Raw genomic sequence first — 15,000 nt, 5'->3', positions numbered from 1 at the left:
TTGAGTCAAACTTTCTTGTGTATACGTGTGTTTCTCTCTCTCTCTCTCTCTCTGTGTGTGTGTGTGTGTGTGTGTGTGAGAGATATCCCTCTCCTTTAAATTTGTTTGTTTGTGACGCCAGCAGTGTGATTTAATAGTGCTAGGTGTTTCTGTCTTTATGTTGCGATGTATTGTGTTGTGTGTGTGTGTGTGTACGTGTGTGTGTGTGTGGTTAAGAGGTTGGCAGTTTCCTGTAGTATACCCACCCCAAAAACCTGTTTCCAAAAAACAGTCACAGACTTTCATTTTCTAGTGAAGGGGGAAAAAAAATCTGATTTTATTACGACCTCCCTGCTTCGCGGCAAACTTGGTTACGGGGGGGGGGGGGTGAACAATAAAAAACTGCAATAAAACGGAAAGGAGAAATGACGAGTTCATAAAATAGAGAGAAAAGAATGAATAGAATTAAACCTCAGGAATGGGGAGAACCTAGGATGGTGGATGTGGCTAGCCTATGATCACAGATGTTTCCATGCCATCTTAGGCTACTCGCATTCCTGAGCGGTTTAATTCCTAATCTAATCACATCATTTAATGGGAAACCAGTCATCTCAGCCACATGGTGGAGGTTCCGTCTGGGCTCTCCACACAGTGCTGCTTGGCTGGGCTGGGCACGCTGATCAGTGAATGCCCACTGTGTGCCCTGGGCACGCTGACCACTGAATGCCCACTGTGTGCCCATGGGCACGCTGACCACTGAAACCCCACTGTGTGCCCATCACGCCTCCAGCACATCATGTCTGCATGTTTGTCAGGGGGGCGCATCTGTGGACTGGGAGGACTTCTCTTGTGCAGATAAGTTTTAAGGCAGGTTTGACACAATGAGTGATTATAAAGCGATTTATCCCTGCTTCTATTTATAATGTGAACCACCACAGCTGTAATGCCCCATCAACTGTTTGAACAAAGTACTGACAATGGTATGGAGGACAGACACTGCATACATATGGACTGCCATTCTTCATGCTTTTTATTAATGATGTTTTCATGATTTCTAAATGAATGTGAGAGAGTGGTTGAGCTGGGTGTCTGAGTGTTGCTGCCCTGAAGGGGACTTGACCCTGTGGTCTCATCGGCAGAGAGGCCATTTAGGGAAGTGAGGGCGAATGAGCGGGTGAGTGTGTGTGCACTCCTTAGATTCAGCCCACTGCACCGCTAGGAAGGGGCTGAGGAGAAATAAGTGTCTGGCTCTCACACACACACACACACACACACACACACACACACACACACACACACACACACATACGTGTGTGTATATATATATATATATGTATATGCATATAGAGAGAGAAAGTGAGTGAGAGAGAGAGAGAGGCGCATACTCAGACTAACACACACACACACACACACACACACACACACACACACACACACACACACACACACACACACACACACACAGACAGGCTACAAGGATTCTCTGTGAGGCTGATGTGGAAGGCGTAGCGTGGAGAAGAGTAGAGTTCCCCCACAGGCCCCCTGGAGGGCCCAGACTGGAGGAGCCAGCCTCTGTCTGAGTCTCCATCCCTCTGTCTAGCTACCGCTACCTCTCCCTCAACGCCACCAGCCAGCAGACGCATAACACAGAACACAACACACACACAACACACACACACACACACAATACAAAAACACACACACAATACACATGCACACACACACAATACACATGCACACACACACACACACACACACACACACACACACACACACACACACACACACACACACACACAATACACAAACACAATACACAAACACACAATACACAAACACGCACACACCAAATTGCTGTCTGAGCCTTGAAGTCCCTCTTTATGCCTTTATCCCCCCATGATCACTCTGAAACAGAAACACGTACAGTAGATACTTTCTCTCTCTCTGTGAAATACACACATCTCTGCAGTGCCTCTTTTTTGCCTGTCACACCCTGTCTCCATCACACACACAGAAACATCCATCCGTTTTTTCCTTGCTCTCTTCCCTCTCTCTCTCTCTCTCTCTCTCACACACACACACGGGCACACACACAGGCACACACACACACACACACGTGCGCACACACACACACGGGCACACACACTCTGTGTCTCTATGCACCAGGAGGGCTTTGACTCACTCTAACACAACCACAGTGAACCCGGAGGCGGATTCCACCAAGCATGTTTTCTAGTAACGACAGCTAGCCTGACTGCCTTGAATCAACATTGTGACAACGGCACGCTCTCCCTCTTCCTGAGGCAGACACCAAGCCAATAGAACGACACAATGCACGATGACAAACTCTACATCTTCAATTCACATAGGCCAAGTCAACAGACTGCTCCTCATACTCATGGGTATGACCAAATGTGACTCCAAACAAAAGCTTACAGGACTAGACAGCCTATAAGGGAACTATTTATTCTTAGAAATAGATGAGAACATAGACGTTCTGACACGGCGCCTTAAATATCACCACAGTCTTTTCATTATTATATTATTTCTAATCAGGAAACAGGAACCTTGCCTGTCCAAGGATAGTGCTTCGGCTTCTGTTGCTAATTCAATTGCTGCCTAAAATTAACTTAAATTTAATTGGAAATGACCCAAGCCCAGTGCTCATCCAAACACCTACACACACACACACACACACACACACACACACACACACACACACACACACACACACACACACACACACACACACACACCCTAGCCCCAAGGACCTAGCCACCAGCTGTGGCACAAAAATATGATTATAGACACCCTGGAGAACACCAGCACGCCAACAATATGCCATGGCCCCACCCTTTAAGGCAGGTAATCCAATCACACATGGACACAAACATGGGTACATGGGTAGCCAATCAAAACTGTGCTTTGTCAGGAACCCAAGCTGGTGACTGTGAGCCTAATTTCACTTAACTATGTTTTCAGAGGACGCAGGAGGTGTGTGTGTGTGTGTGTGTGTGTGTGTGTGTGTGTGTGTGTGGCTCTCTTTCTCTCTCACTCTCACACACACACACACACACACACACACACACACACACACACACACACACACACACACACACACACACACAGCCTTATTCAAGGAAAAGTTCAACAGGGCGAGTGTTGCTTTCCTCTTCTCCCTCTTCAAATAAAAACCAGAGGGAAGGAGAGACCGAAGGGGAGGGGGAGAGAGAGGGAGAGAGAGAGAGAGAGAGACTTAGTGGTAGAGGAGGAGAGAGAGAGGGACAGCGAGAAGCTGCCAGACAGAAAGAGTGAGTGTGCGAAAAAAGGAGGGAGAAGAATATGCTAATGTGCTAGCGCAGCGTGGCAGAGCTAGTCATTTACAGAGAAATGGGTTTGAATGAGGCGCCCGAGGGGCCGCGGTGGCTCAAAGCTGAGCACTGAAAGATGGCTTTTATTTCCTTCTCAACCCTCCTCTCCTCTCCTCTCTCACTTTTGAGGTTGACAAAAACAAGTCAGCGAATGTAGTTGAACAAGCAGAAGACTGAAGCCAGCGAGAGCTGTTGATTATTTGCACTCACTCATCCCTCATCACAGGGGAGCGGGGCTCACCACAAGCTCTTCAGACTCAGATGGGCATGAACACAACTAAATCCATCACGTGTGTGTGTGTGTGTGTGTGTGTGTGTGTGTGTGTGTGTGTGTGTGTGTGTGTGTGTGTGTGTGTGTGTGTGCTGTCGGAGTCACACTGTGGGTCTACTGAGTCATGAGGTACACTCCAGAAAAGTGTACTTACTTATGAACATTTGATTAAAGTATTAAAATACTCTTTATGCATGCACCTATTTATTGACAGGTACTTTCAGTACATAATCTAGAAACACTCTCTAGATGGCATGCAGATCTGTAGCTGAGTTCTGGAAACTGGGGATCAGCATAAAAAGTGCCTTGTTTTCATTTCCATTTAAGACACACGTCGCTTTCTCACTTCCGGGAATAACAACAAGGCCTTTAAGCACTGTTTCACTGTTCAGCGACTCTACCCACAGCTTGTCATTATGAAGCATAATCTTTAAACACACTATACATAACATTCAGATACTAGATGAGACATGGAAATTGGAGATCAGTATGAAAGGCTTAGTTTGGATTTCCAAATGAAGGCAAATAGAGACGACGACAACAACAACGACGACGACAACAACAAGGCCTTTAAGTAGCGTCATGGTGTTTAGTGTCTCCACGCACAGCTTGTCCTTATGGAGCCGCTGTCTGTGAGACATCTGGGGTCAGTCACACGTGATAGAGTGCGTGCACACGAGCAGTGTTTTCTAACCCCGCCCCAGCACTTAGACTGTATATGCTGTGTGATATATGGCCCGACCACTCAATGTGGCTTCCAGCAGTTTCCCCTTCTGTCTATATGTGTGTGTGTGACGGAGTGCGGGGGTTTCTCTCCACAGTGTAATGTGTGTATGTCTATGTGTGGTGTTTCAGTTTTCTACAGAAGACCGTGTCAATTTGCTGTGGGGGTTTCTCTCTGTGTGTATGTCTATGAGTGGTGTTTCCGTTTTCTACAGAAGACTGTGTCTTTGGGTGTATGACTACATAACCGTGTGTGTGTGTGTGCGTGTGTGTGTGTGTGTTTGTGTGTGTCAGTGTAGGGAGAGTGGATCAGGTGAACTCACAGGACGGGAAGGCCCTCTGCAAGCAAGGACTCCAGATTTAATTAGGGGCTCTAAAGAGGATTATTGCAGCGTGTGTGTGTGTGTGTGTGTGTGTGTGTGTGTGTGTAGGAGGGGGGAGGCGTTGGGGTGAGAGGGAGTCCCACTGGACTTTCTTCTTCACCTCTGGTTACTTCAATGGGTGTACAATCTGGCAACCTAATATCCTTCCATAACGTACATCTACATGTGAGTACGTACGTACAAACACACACACACACACACACACACACACCAATTTACCTGGGCTGATGGGAATAAACATCTTCATATCGCGGAGCCATCCGCTGGTCAGGACTACTCATGGCCATCTGTGTAAACACACGAAGACACAACAGGACATAAGAGGGTTAAACACAACTATTTATATGTGTATGGCTCTGTGCATTTGTTTGTCTGTGAGTGGGGAACCGTGTGTTTGTGTCTGTCCTGTGTGTGTGTGTGTGTGTGTGTGTGTGTGTGTGTGTGTGTCTGTGTGGTAATCCCTGGATTAGGGAGTAATTGTGGGAATGTGAGTGAGGGGGAGATCATAGATGTTTGAAGACCTTCTCAAGTTACAGCAAACAGGAAGAGTCTTTATATCATTCTCACACACACACACACACACACACACACACACACACACACACACACACACACACACACACACAGTACAAGAGGAAGAGCTTGATTAACCTCAACGAGTCACATGGTTAAAAATGTGATTCCTTTTAGCAGACATCATTAACCACTTCCCAACACACGGTCCACCTACATACATGTACACACTTTTCGTTTAAATATGCCTTAGAGAGCTGTCTAAACATCATTTACCCGCTGGCAAGGACACTTTTTTCCTGTGTGTGTGTGTCTACATGTTTGTATATCTATGTGTGTTCCAGTGTGTGTGTGCTGGGTGTGTGTGCTGGGTGTGTGTGTGTGTGTGTGTGTGTGTGTGTGTGTGTGTGTGTGTGTGTGTGTGTGTGTGTGTGTGTGTGTGAGAGAGTTGCATGCATGTGGACAAGCACTGAGGTCATTTTGTGCATCTGTGGCTCTGTCTTCAAATGGCTGTGTTTATGCGTGCTGATATTTGTGGGGTGAGTTTTGTTGTGTGTGTGTGTGTGTCTATGTGAGAGTGAGTGAGCGTGGGTGTGTGTGTGTGTGTGTGTGTGTGTGTGTGTGTGTGTGCATATATGTTGGGTCCTTGTGGACATGAGTGATTGTGACAGCTGAAGGTTAGGCACATTATGTAAACACCGGCTAACTCAAAGGGGAAATGGTGGCATTTGTCTCAATAAAGACACTTATGAAAACATATCCGTCAGGACGGAAGAGAAAGAGAGAGAGAGAGAGAAAGAAAGAGAGAGAGAGAGAGAGGGACAGAGACAGAAAAAAAGAGAGAAAGAAAGAGAGCATAGAAGATATATGGAGGGAGAGAGAGAGGGAGAGAGAGAGAGAGAGAGAGGGGAGAGCAGACTGCCCTAACTCCCAGTAGCGAAGGCTGTAGAGGAGCCGCTGGTCTCTGCATGCTAAATGTGATCTTTCTGCACACAAAGAAGCCTCCGTGGGGCCACACATCTCCAGGAGAGGCAGAGAGGGGCTGGAGAGGAGAGAGGAGCCAAGCGATGGCGAAGAGGAGGCGAAGGCGAAGAGGAGGCGAAGGCGAAGGCGAGGGTTTGAAAGGTCAGCTTTGGGGTGGGACGAGGCGAGTGATTACAATCATCACGGGTCAGCTGGGAGATGAGGCTTTGTCTCGTCGCTCTCTTGTCCTTTCTTTTGCGCTCATCGCTCTCTTTCTTCCTTTTCACTCACTCACACACACACACACACACACACACACACACACACACACACACACACACACACACACACACACACACACACACACACACACACGGCCATTTTCTTAGGAACTATTCTGGAACATTCTCCACATACCACCTCTGCCTTTCTCTTTAACCCTCTCAATTTATCTTTCCCCACAACCATTTGGGTCTCTCTCCGTCCGTCTCCTTTCTGTCTCTCTCTCCTCTCCTGTTCTTGAGTCGTATGACCTTTTAAGGCCTGGACGGTCTGAAGGCAGAGGGGAGAGGACTGGCCCTGTGGATAAGTAGATTATTCTCCCCTGTTTCTGCTCTGCTTCACACAGAACTGTCTTACGAAACACACTTCTCCAGCTGCTGTGTGTGTGAGATTGCCTGCGCGCATCTCTTGATGTGCACGTCTGTCTGTGTATATTTATGAGACCATTTGTGTGTGTGTGTGTGTGTGTGTGTGTGTGTGTGTGTGTGTGTGTGAGACACATCATGTGTCTGGTGTGTTCGCTCCGTTTCTAGTCCATTTGCTAAACTCAGCCCACCAGTGCTCTCTCCAATCACAGCGTTACATAAGTGCATTTGAGCACATGAACAGAGCCGTGAACATCAGCCGTCATCGCCCAGGAGAGGGGAGCCATTCTTGCAGGTGATTAACACAAGCAGAAACCAGGAAGTCAGCGCAGAAACTAACACTGCAGGTGAGGAGCGGGAGGGGGCGGGTGGCAGAGAGAGAGATGCACAGAAGCAGCACTGCAGGGGGCTTCAAAGATTTGTGGATGACTCACAATGCTGGTTGTTTGTTTGTGTGTGTGTGTGTGTGTGTGCGCGTGTGTGTATATGTGAATGTGTGTGCGTGTGTGCACATGTAAAAGCGAGAGAGAGAGAGAGTGAGAGAGAGAGTGTAGGGTTGTGTGGATGTGTGTGTGTGAGAGAGAGAGCGAGAGAGAGAAAGAGTGTGTGTGAGTGTGGGTGTGTGTGTATCTTCGACTGTGTTAGGGGATGAGTCTCACCACAGCACGTTAAGCATCATTCTGCAGAGGGAGATATAGCGCCTCTGCTCAGGTACCATGACGACTTCAGCCGATTCGCTTTGAGATGCTAGTTGAGTATTATAATGAGCTGGTGGCTAGAGTCGCTTTCATTTCCCACTAATAAAATGGCATGGATGGACAATGTGTTTGTGTGTGTGTGTGTGTGTGGGTGGGTGGGTGGGTGTGTGTGTGTGTGTGTGTGTGTGTGTGTGTGTGTGTGTGTGTGTGTGTGACCACATAGAGAATACCAATGCTGGGCACACACACACACACAAACACACATAAACAAGCTGAAGTCATGCATATGGATGTGCAGAGATTAGATCAATGGTATTTACGCACTGAGGGCTGAGCAAACACAAACACAAACACAAATACACTCACAAACACACACACACACAGCAAAGGCAGCATGAAGGGCAAGGTCACTCTGTGCACAGCAGAGCCATGGGAACAACACACACACTCACACGCACACACTTAAACAAACACAAACCCACACACAGACAAATGGGGCCAAATGCTTTACACACACACACTGAATGCACTCAAACACAACAGACTGCAATTTGATATGAATGCAGCAATTTCCTCTGAACAAAGTCACTCAGTGCAATGTCTCTTCTGTTACTGCTGCAAAATGGCATTTAAATACAGGCTATGGGAATAAAGAGGTATTTTAGTAGTAGTTAGAAGCATACAAAACTGACTAGGATAATCACAAGGGGGATATAGGAGATAATAAGGTAATTAGAATACACTCATTAAAACCACTGTCTAAGTCAATGACCATCACTGAAACGCTACAAACTAATGATGAATTTGTTAATCTGTTATTGCATCCACGGTGAAGAGGAGAGCAGATACTGACACACACACACACACACACACACAATCAGAGATAAGTATACTCCTGCCTTTGTTCACACACACACACACACACACACACACACACACACACACACACACACACACACACACACACACACACACACACACACACACACACACACACACACACACACACACTCACCTAACAATTAGCACTGCAAGGCTCAAGGGGCTCTGGCCCTGAGGAATCATCTCACAAGTCTCAAGATCAGTAGCCAATAGCACATCACAGCAAATCTGACAACTTCTCTCCCAAAATGTCCAATTAACAGAAAGCTGTTAATATATGCATCTGCATATGTGTGCGTTCCAATAAGCATGGAGAGGTGTGTGTGTGTGTGTGTGTGTGTGTGTGTGTGTGTGTGTGTGAGAGTTGTGGTGCTGATACACTGTAAAGTGATGTAATGGATACTTGAAGTGATGACAGAATTTAAATAAAAAATATTTAATTCTCTCATCTATTTCACTCATTTAAAAAGGCAGAAATGGCCCCATCCTGCTCAGACGCTAATTAGTGTTGTCCAACAATGAGCGCACACACACACACACACACACACACACACACACACACACACACACACACAGACAGACAGACAGAGCTCCCCCTACTGACAGCTGGCATGGCTGCCCACAGTGGCTTGGCAGAATCACTGTGATACCACCGATGGAGTTCAGTGTCGATGCTCTTGTCATCTCGGTAATGATATGCCATTGATTTAGACCCGAGCACCAAAAAAGCCCATTTCTGAGGAGACCTAGCCAAAACACGGAAAGGAAGACACAGCTCTGACAGCAGAACTAGCTGCAAACCCGGGACTCAGGAAGCACTCAGTCTCTCACAACAATAAACAAATAAATAAATAAATAAATACATAATCAAAAAATAAATAAATAAATAAATAAAGCCAGGCTCCCAGTGTGTTCCTCGCGCATCCAGCTGCGTGGGCGGTCCTGAAGAGGGACTGCGCTCAACGTGATCAGACAAACTTCGCAGCAACACATCTCCGGATGCGTCAGAAGGCGTGCTAAAATCATCCCTGTGCAGGCTCAGGCTTAAGCTTGCCAGGAAGGCAACATCTAGACTTTCAATATTTCCAAACATTGGGGCTGTGTAAATGTCAATGGAAAAAAAACCTTAAGACTCTGTAAATGTCTTGTGATAAGATGTAACTGTATAAAAGGTCTCGTGAAAAAGTCAGAGTTAGATTGGAAGTCTGACTAAAGAGGCAGACAGACAAATGCCGCCGTCACACGGCTTCTCCTATCCTCCTAACGACGCTGCTCTTAGTGTCTCCAACCACAAGAGCCAACCCAGGAAGGTTAATAACTACCTTTGTTAACAAGGTTACTAAAGGTTAATAACAGTCTTTCCATCTGAAATTGTACACAGCATTAAACGCACCGCTCACAAAGAAGGCGTTCCTTTGGTGAGCACTTTAATAACACTTATTCTTCTGACAGGCCCCATTCTTTTCACTGTCTTTTAATCCATTTGGGTCCATCTATCAATCACATACCTTATTGGGCTGAAACTGCTCTGTTGTTGTCATGGGGCTCAGCCCAGTGTACAGAGGGAAAGGCTGCAATCTATGGCTTATTTACTGTGATGCATCACCACTCTCTTTCCCTCTCTCTCTCTTCGTCTCAGTCCCCGGGTCGGTCCGCTGGGACCCTATTCGGGTCTGGAGCTGTGGCCTTATCACCTCCCTCGCCTCCCCTGGGGATCTCTGGAGGCTCGCTGTGTGGCAGGAGGGGGGGGCTTGGAGGGCCTTTGATGTCCCGGCACCACAGTCCAAGAGCCCTTAATGTGCCCTAAACACTCGCAGCCTTGCACCCACCCCACCCCCCTCCTCCTCCCCGCCTGCTGCCACCGTCGCCGCTACCGCCGCCATCGCCGCCCCCCCCCCCCCCAAGCCTAGTTAGCAGCAGATGGTGAAGCCATTTCGGGGCTCCTCCAAGTGAAGCGCCCCGGCGACTGCCGCAGTCTGATCATGAACTTTATCTGATTAGAGCACCCACAGCAGATAAGCAGAGCGGTGATTTCATTCTTTTTTTTTTTTTAATCCGGTTCACATTTGAACTCGATTATGCGAATGCCTGGTGGACTGAGAGAATGGAAACACTCTTTAAGACGGCCACTGGAGAGCATATGGCTGCAGTGTGATGACTGTTGTGGTTAGGGTGTTTGGGAATGTCAATTTGATGAAAAAGATTTTGGGAATCTCTGCCATATAAAAGGGTACCAAATGGAGACTCTTTCTAGTCAAATTCCCACCTGGTCACTCTAAAAGCTTCAAACAATGGCTCGCCAAAACACACCATAACACAGAACCTAACACACACCTCTACACATGCTCACTTTACACTCTCATACATATAAGACACACACTCCAATATGATTTAGACAAAGATTTACACATATAATAATCTGATCTGATCCAATTGAAAGTCTTCCATCAATTTCTCAGTCCAAACTGTACTGTATGTGTGTGCTAGTGAGTCCTTGTGCACAAATATGTGAATCTGTCTGTGCCCGCTTGGAACAGTGATACTCTTCACTCACACCTTTCACCCTCTACTTTCTCCTTCAACTCTTCACCCTGTTTCTCTCGTCAGTCAAACACACACATACACACACACACTCACCGACTCACAAACACATACACACCCACGCACACCCCCTACACACACATTGACACTTTCCAGTTCTAACGGCTCCCAATCATTTGGAGAGTTGTTCACGCGCTCATTCACTCACTCAAACAATGTGCACCAGAGGAAAACATTTGACAGCCACAATTTTCCCCTTCTCAATTACTTCTCCGCACCAACATGGGTTACAGTACGGCTCCTGAACCACCGGGGCCACTTACACACACCATAAGAACCGTACATTTGCGTGTTCAACGAGCGTTCCAAGTGCACTTAGTGAATAAACCCTCTCTGCCTCCGAAAAAAAACAACCCTGCAATCTGCACTCTTCCGCAGTACAATAGCAATCTCCCAATTTCAGCTACTGTACAAAGTGCACACACCAGAAACACTCGTGGTACATTAAAACACTTTTGGGAGGCTTCTAGCACGGAACAACGGCAATTTCCCAATTTTAGCCGGCTCTGTCATCATTCTGTTATTCTTAGAGGATCACACAAAAGGCAAAACATTTTAGTTATTTTTTTCCCCCTCGCTCTCCTTCTTTCTATCTCTCTCTCTCTCACACTCTCTTTCCTCCAAACAGACACGTGTAATTATGTGTTCTGTAATTGTGCTGGGCTGGCGTAAAAACCTTCAATCTTGCAGCGCCAACCGATTCATGAGCCAAGGGGACACTAGCAATTTGTAGTTGCCATTAAGGACAAGAAGAAGCACTATCTGTCAGGCACTTCAGACAGTGCGTCACTCCCAGGCATGGATGTTGTTTAAAGATGGAGCAACGGAAAATGACAAAAGTTTTCTTGTGGGAGGGTTAAGTGTGAGTGAGTCTAGCCTTGATGGACACACTACAATCATGTGTAGAGCTGAGCTGTCAACAACCCTTAGTTACTGAAATACATGAAGCAGGGAGACCACTGGGACGTGTCAGTGAGTATAACATACACACACAGAGTGCTCTCTCTCCTCCCAGATTTATATTTCATTTGTTTATCCAGATCAGTGTCTCGCCCTCTCTATTCACACTCCTCTGTATTCCTCCCTTCTTTTCTCCCCCATCTCTTATTTGGCTTTCTGTCTTCCCTTCCCCATCACTCCCTCCATCTCAACCGATCGCTCCAAACCTCACAGCCTCTGCAGCACATCCATCAAATTTTGGCCTTAAGACATCAGCGGCCCTGACTACAAATGAGCTGGGAACAGCACAACCACCCGGGCGCAGACCGACTGACACGCAGCACACTGATCCCGGATCAGTTGAAACATGGCTACTCGAAAAAAATTAACAGATGCCCCTGTGACTCACCCCCGCCGGGCAACAGCAGCTCATTACACAGCCCTTCGGCCAAGCATATGTGTGTGTGTGTGTGTGTGTGTGTGTGTGTGTGTGTGTGTGTGTGTGTGTGTGTGTGTGTGTGTGTGTGTGTCTCTGTCTGTGTGGCATCGTTAGCGGCTCACACCATTAAAACCTGGGTACCGCGCGTGCCGCCGCGATGAGAACCGGATTTAAACCGCAAAAAACACAGCATTGTTTGCCACAAGCCAGCGCCGGCATCCCAAGATGCACCGGGAATGGCCACCGGATGAGACTCATAACCATCAATCACGGCGGACGGGAGGAGCAAAGTCTTGCCTGCTTGCTTTAAAGATGTCAGTGGTTATTTATTAATTAGCCTCAGTGTTATTTATTTAGCCAGTCGAGGCGGCTGTAATGAGTGTTTACGCACGAGAAACGCCTCCCTCGCGCCACACATTAAAATATCATCAGGGTGATCGATGCCAGCCATCAAATACAGGGAAATAAAATGGGAGGATGGAGGGATGAGAAAGAGAGAAAGAGAGAGAGAGAGGATGAGTGTGTGTGCGTGTCTTTTTCAATATTATTTCTTCATTCTGGTCACACTTCAGGCCAAATCTTGACACAGCGTCTGATACCCCCACAGTGGGGTAGGTCAAGAGAGCGTCAGCACACAGACCCAGCTTCTGCTGTCCGATGCCTAATCCAGCTCCGGCAATATTTTCTCTCCTTAAAAACACTGGCCGAGGATGACACTGCATTTCACTGCTATCGTTGTTGCTCGAGTCACAATAAGCGGATGGGATATAAGCACACCTCCAGACATATGACATGAAGCATTATAGCAACAACACGCTGGGCAAACAACCAGTACCAGTCAATCAGCTATGATTGGCCATCCACAGCAGTAGCTAAGCTACGTGTGGGGGAGAAAAGAGTGATATTTCAAGAGACAAAGATTAAGACAAGCAGGAGGAACAGTGGGCGGAGAAAAAGGAGGAGGAGAATTAGACATATGGAATGGAGAGAGAGAGCGACAGAGCAAGAGAGAGAGAGAGACAGAGCAAGAGAGAGAGAGAGAGAGAGAGAGAGAGAGAGAGAGAGAGAGTGTGGGAGAAAGAAAGATCCTTTTACAAAAAACAAGTGTTAGGCAGTGGTGTGCTCCAGTGTGTGCGTGTGTGTGCGTGTGTGTGTGTGTGTGTGTGTGTACAGCCTGCAGTAAGGCATCAGGAGTAGGTGCCAGGATGTCAGGAGCAGCAGGGTCAGATTTTATTTGCGCCTGAGGTGGTACACACAGACACACACACACACACACACACACACACACACACACACACACACACACACAGACACACACACCCACCCACCCACCCACCCACTCACCCACTCACACACACGTGCCCTGGGGCCATACATGCACTGTACACACTTCACACTGTAACTAAGCAACATGAACGGAAACATCTAAAAATAAAGAAGCCTTGGCCAGTGGGTACCCAGTGGAGACCAGCACGGGACCTCAGACGGCGTGACCACGTCACGTCACACAGCAGCGCGGCGTTTAAGGAGCTCTCCATAAAAAGACACTCTAGGCTTTTTAACAGCTACATCTGCCCACAGCCTTTCAAGGTGCATGGGATGGTTACAGTCTATGGAGCAAGCTGAGGCCTGTGTTGGTTTGAAAGTCTAGTCTATTTAAAGTGAAGCAGCGGGTTTATTCATGACATACTATCATATATGGGTGTGCTGGCACACACACACACACACACACACATACACACACACACTGAAGGCAGAGCGACCTTGTGTGCGTTGAAATGCACTCGAGTATAATTGCGTTCTTGAGATGTTTAACACAGCTGCAAAAAAGAGCAGTGAGAAAAGAGTGAGGCCATGCTCACCACACACACACACACACACACTCACACACACACACACACACACACACACAGTCCCCAAGGCTGCTTGCAATAACAGATATCCGACTGCCGCCATCTTTGTCTTTATTTTCATCTTCATTCTCTTTCTCATCCTCTCTCCCACTTCATCCATGGCCACCTCATTCATCACTCCATCCATGGCCTCTACCCTGTTTCTGCCCATTGTGTTACCTTCATGTAAAAACAGCTTACAATATTCTTCTTTTAGACTTCAAAAGGAAGGCATTGGTATGGCTTCGCTGACATCCTCTCTAGCTCTCTCTTCCTCTCTACCCTCCCCTCCTCTCTCACCGCCCTCTCTATTGTTCATTAGAAAGGAGATCTCTCTCTTACATGTCTGTCTTTTGAGCCGCTGGAACTGTACAAAACCACTGAATGCGTCAGCTCACTCTCTGTGACCTCAAAGTGAAAGGCTCACTCTTCTGCCTATGTAGGTACAGGGCAAGATGTCCCTCACTCAAGACTGGATACATTTGATCTGTGTTTATGAATGCATGCATGAACTCTCTTGTCCCTGACACACACACACACACACACACACACACACACACACACACACACACACACACGTCACAAACTAGAGAGCCAAACTAAGAACTATCTGAGATTTCTTTAGCTGCTGTCATAACACATACACACATGCTCTTAGTTGTGCTTCACAACAGTTATCCTATACATCATGAATGCATG

At 47.1% G+C, this 15,000-nt stretch overlaps 1 protein-coding gene across 2 annotated transcripts in view; it reads right to left on the bottom strand.

Moving 5' to 3' along the window:
• pard3ba (par-3 family cell polarity regulator beta a) overlaps positions 1 to 15,000 on the bottom strand; it is a 152,348-nt gene that overhangs the window by 5,363 nt on the left and 131,985 nt on the right. For both annotated transcript variants that reach the window (XM_031558420.1, XM_031558421.1), the window contains one exon: positions 4,947 to 5,014. In XM_031558420.1, the coding sequence (XP_031414280.1) occupies positions 4,947 to 5,014 (68 nt within the window). The remainder of the gene's footprint in view (positions 1 to 4,946; positions 5,015 to 15,000) is intronic.

The sequence above is a fragment of the Clupea harengus genome, chromosome 21, assembly GCF_900700415.2.
Source record: "Clupea harengus chromosome 21, Ch_v2.0.2, whole genome shotgun sequence".
NCBI classification, from domain to species: domain Eukaryota; kingdom Metazoa; phylum Chordata; class Actinopteri; order Clupeiformes; family Clupeidae; genus Clupea; species Clupea harengus.
The sequence above is the reverse complement of the archived record's forward strand: the minus strand, read 5'-3'. Positions and strand labels throughout refer to the sequence as shown.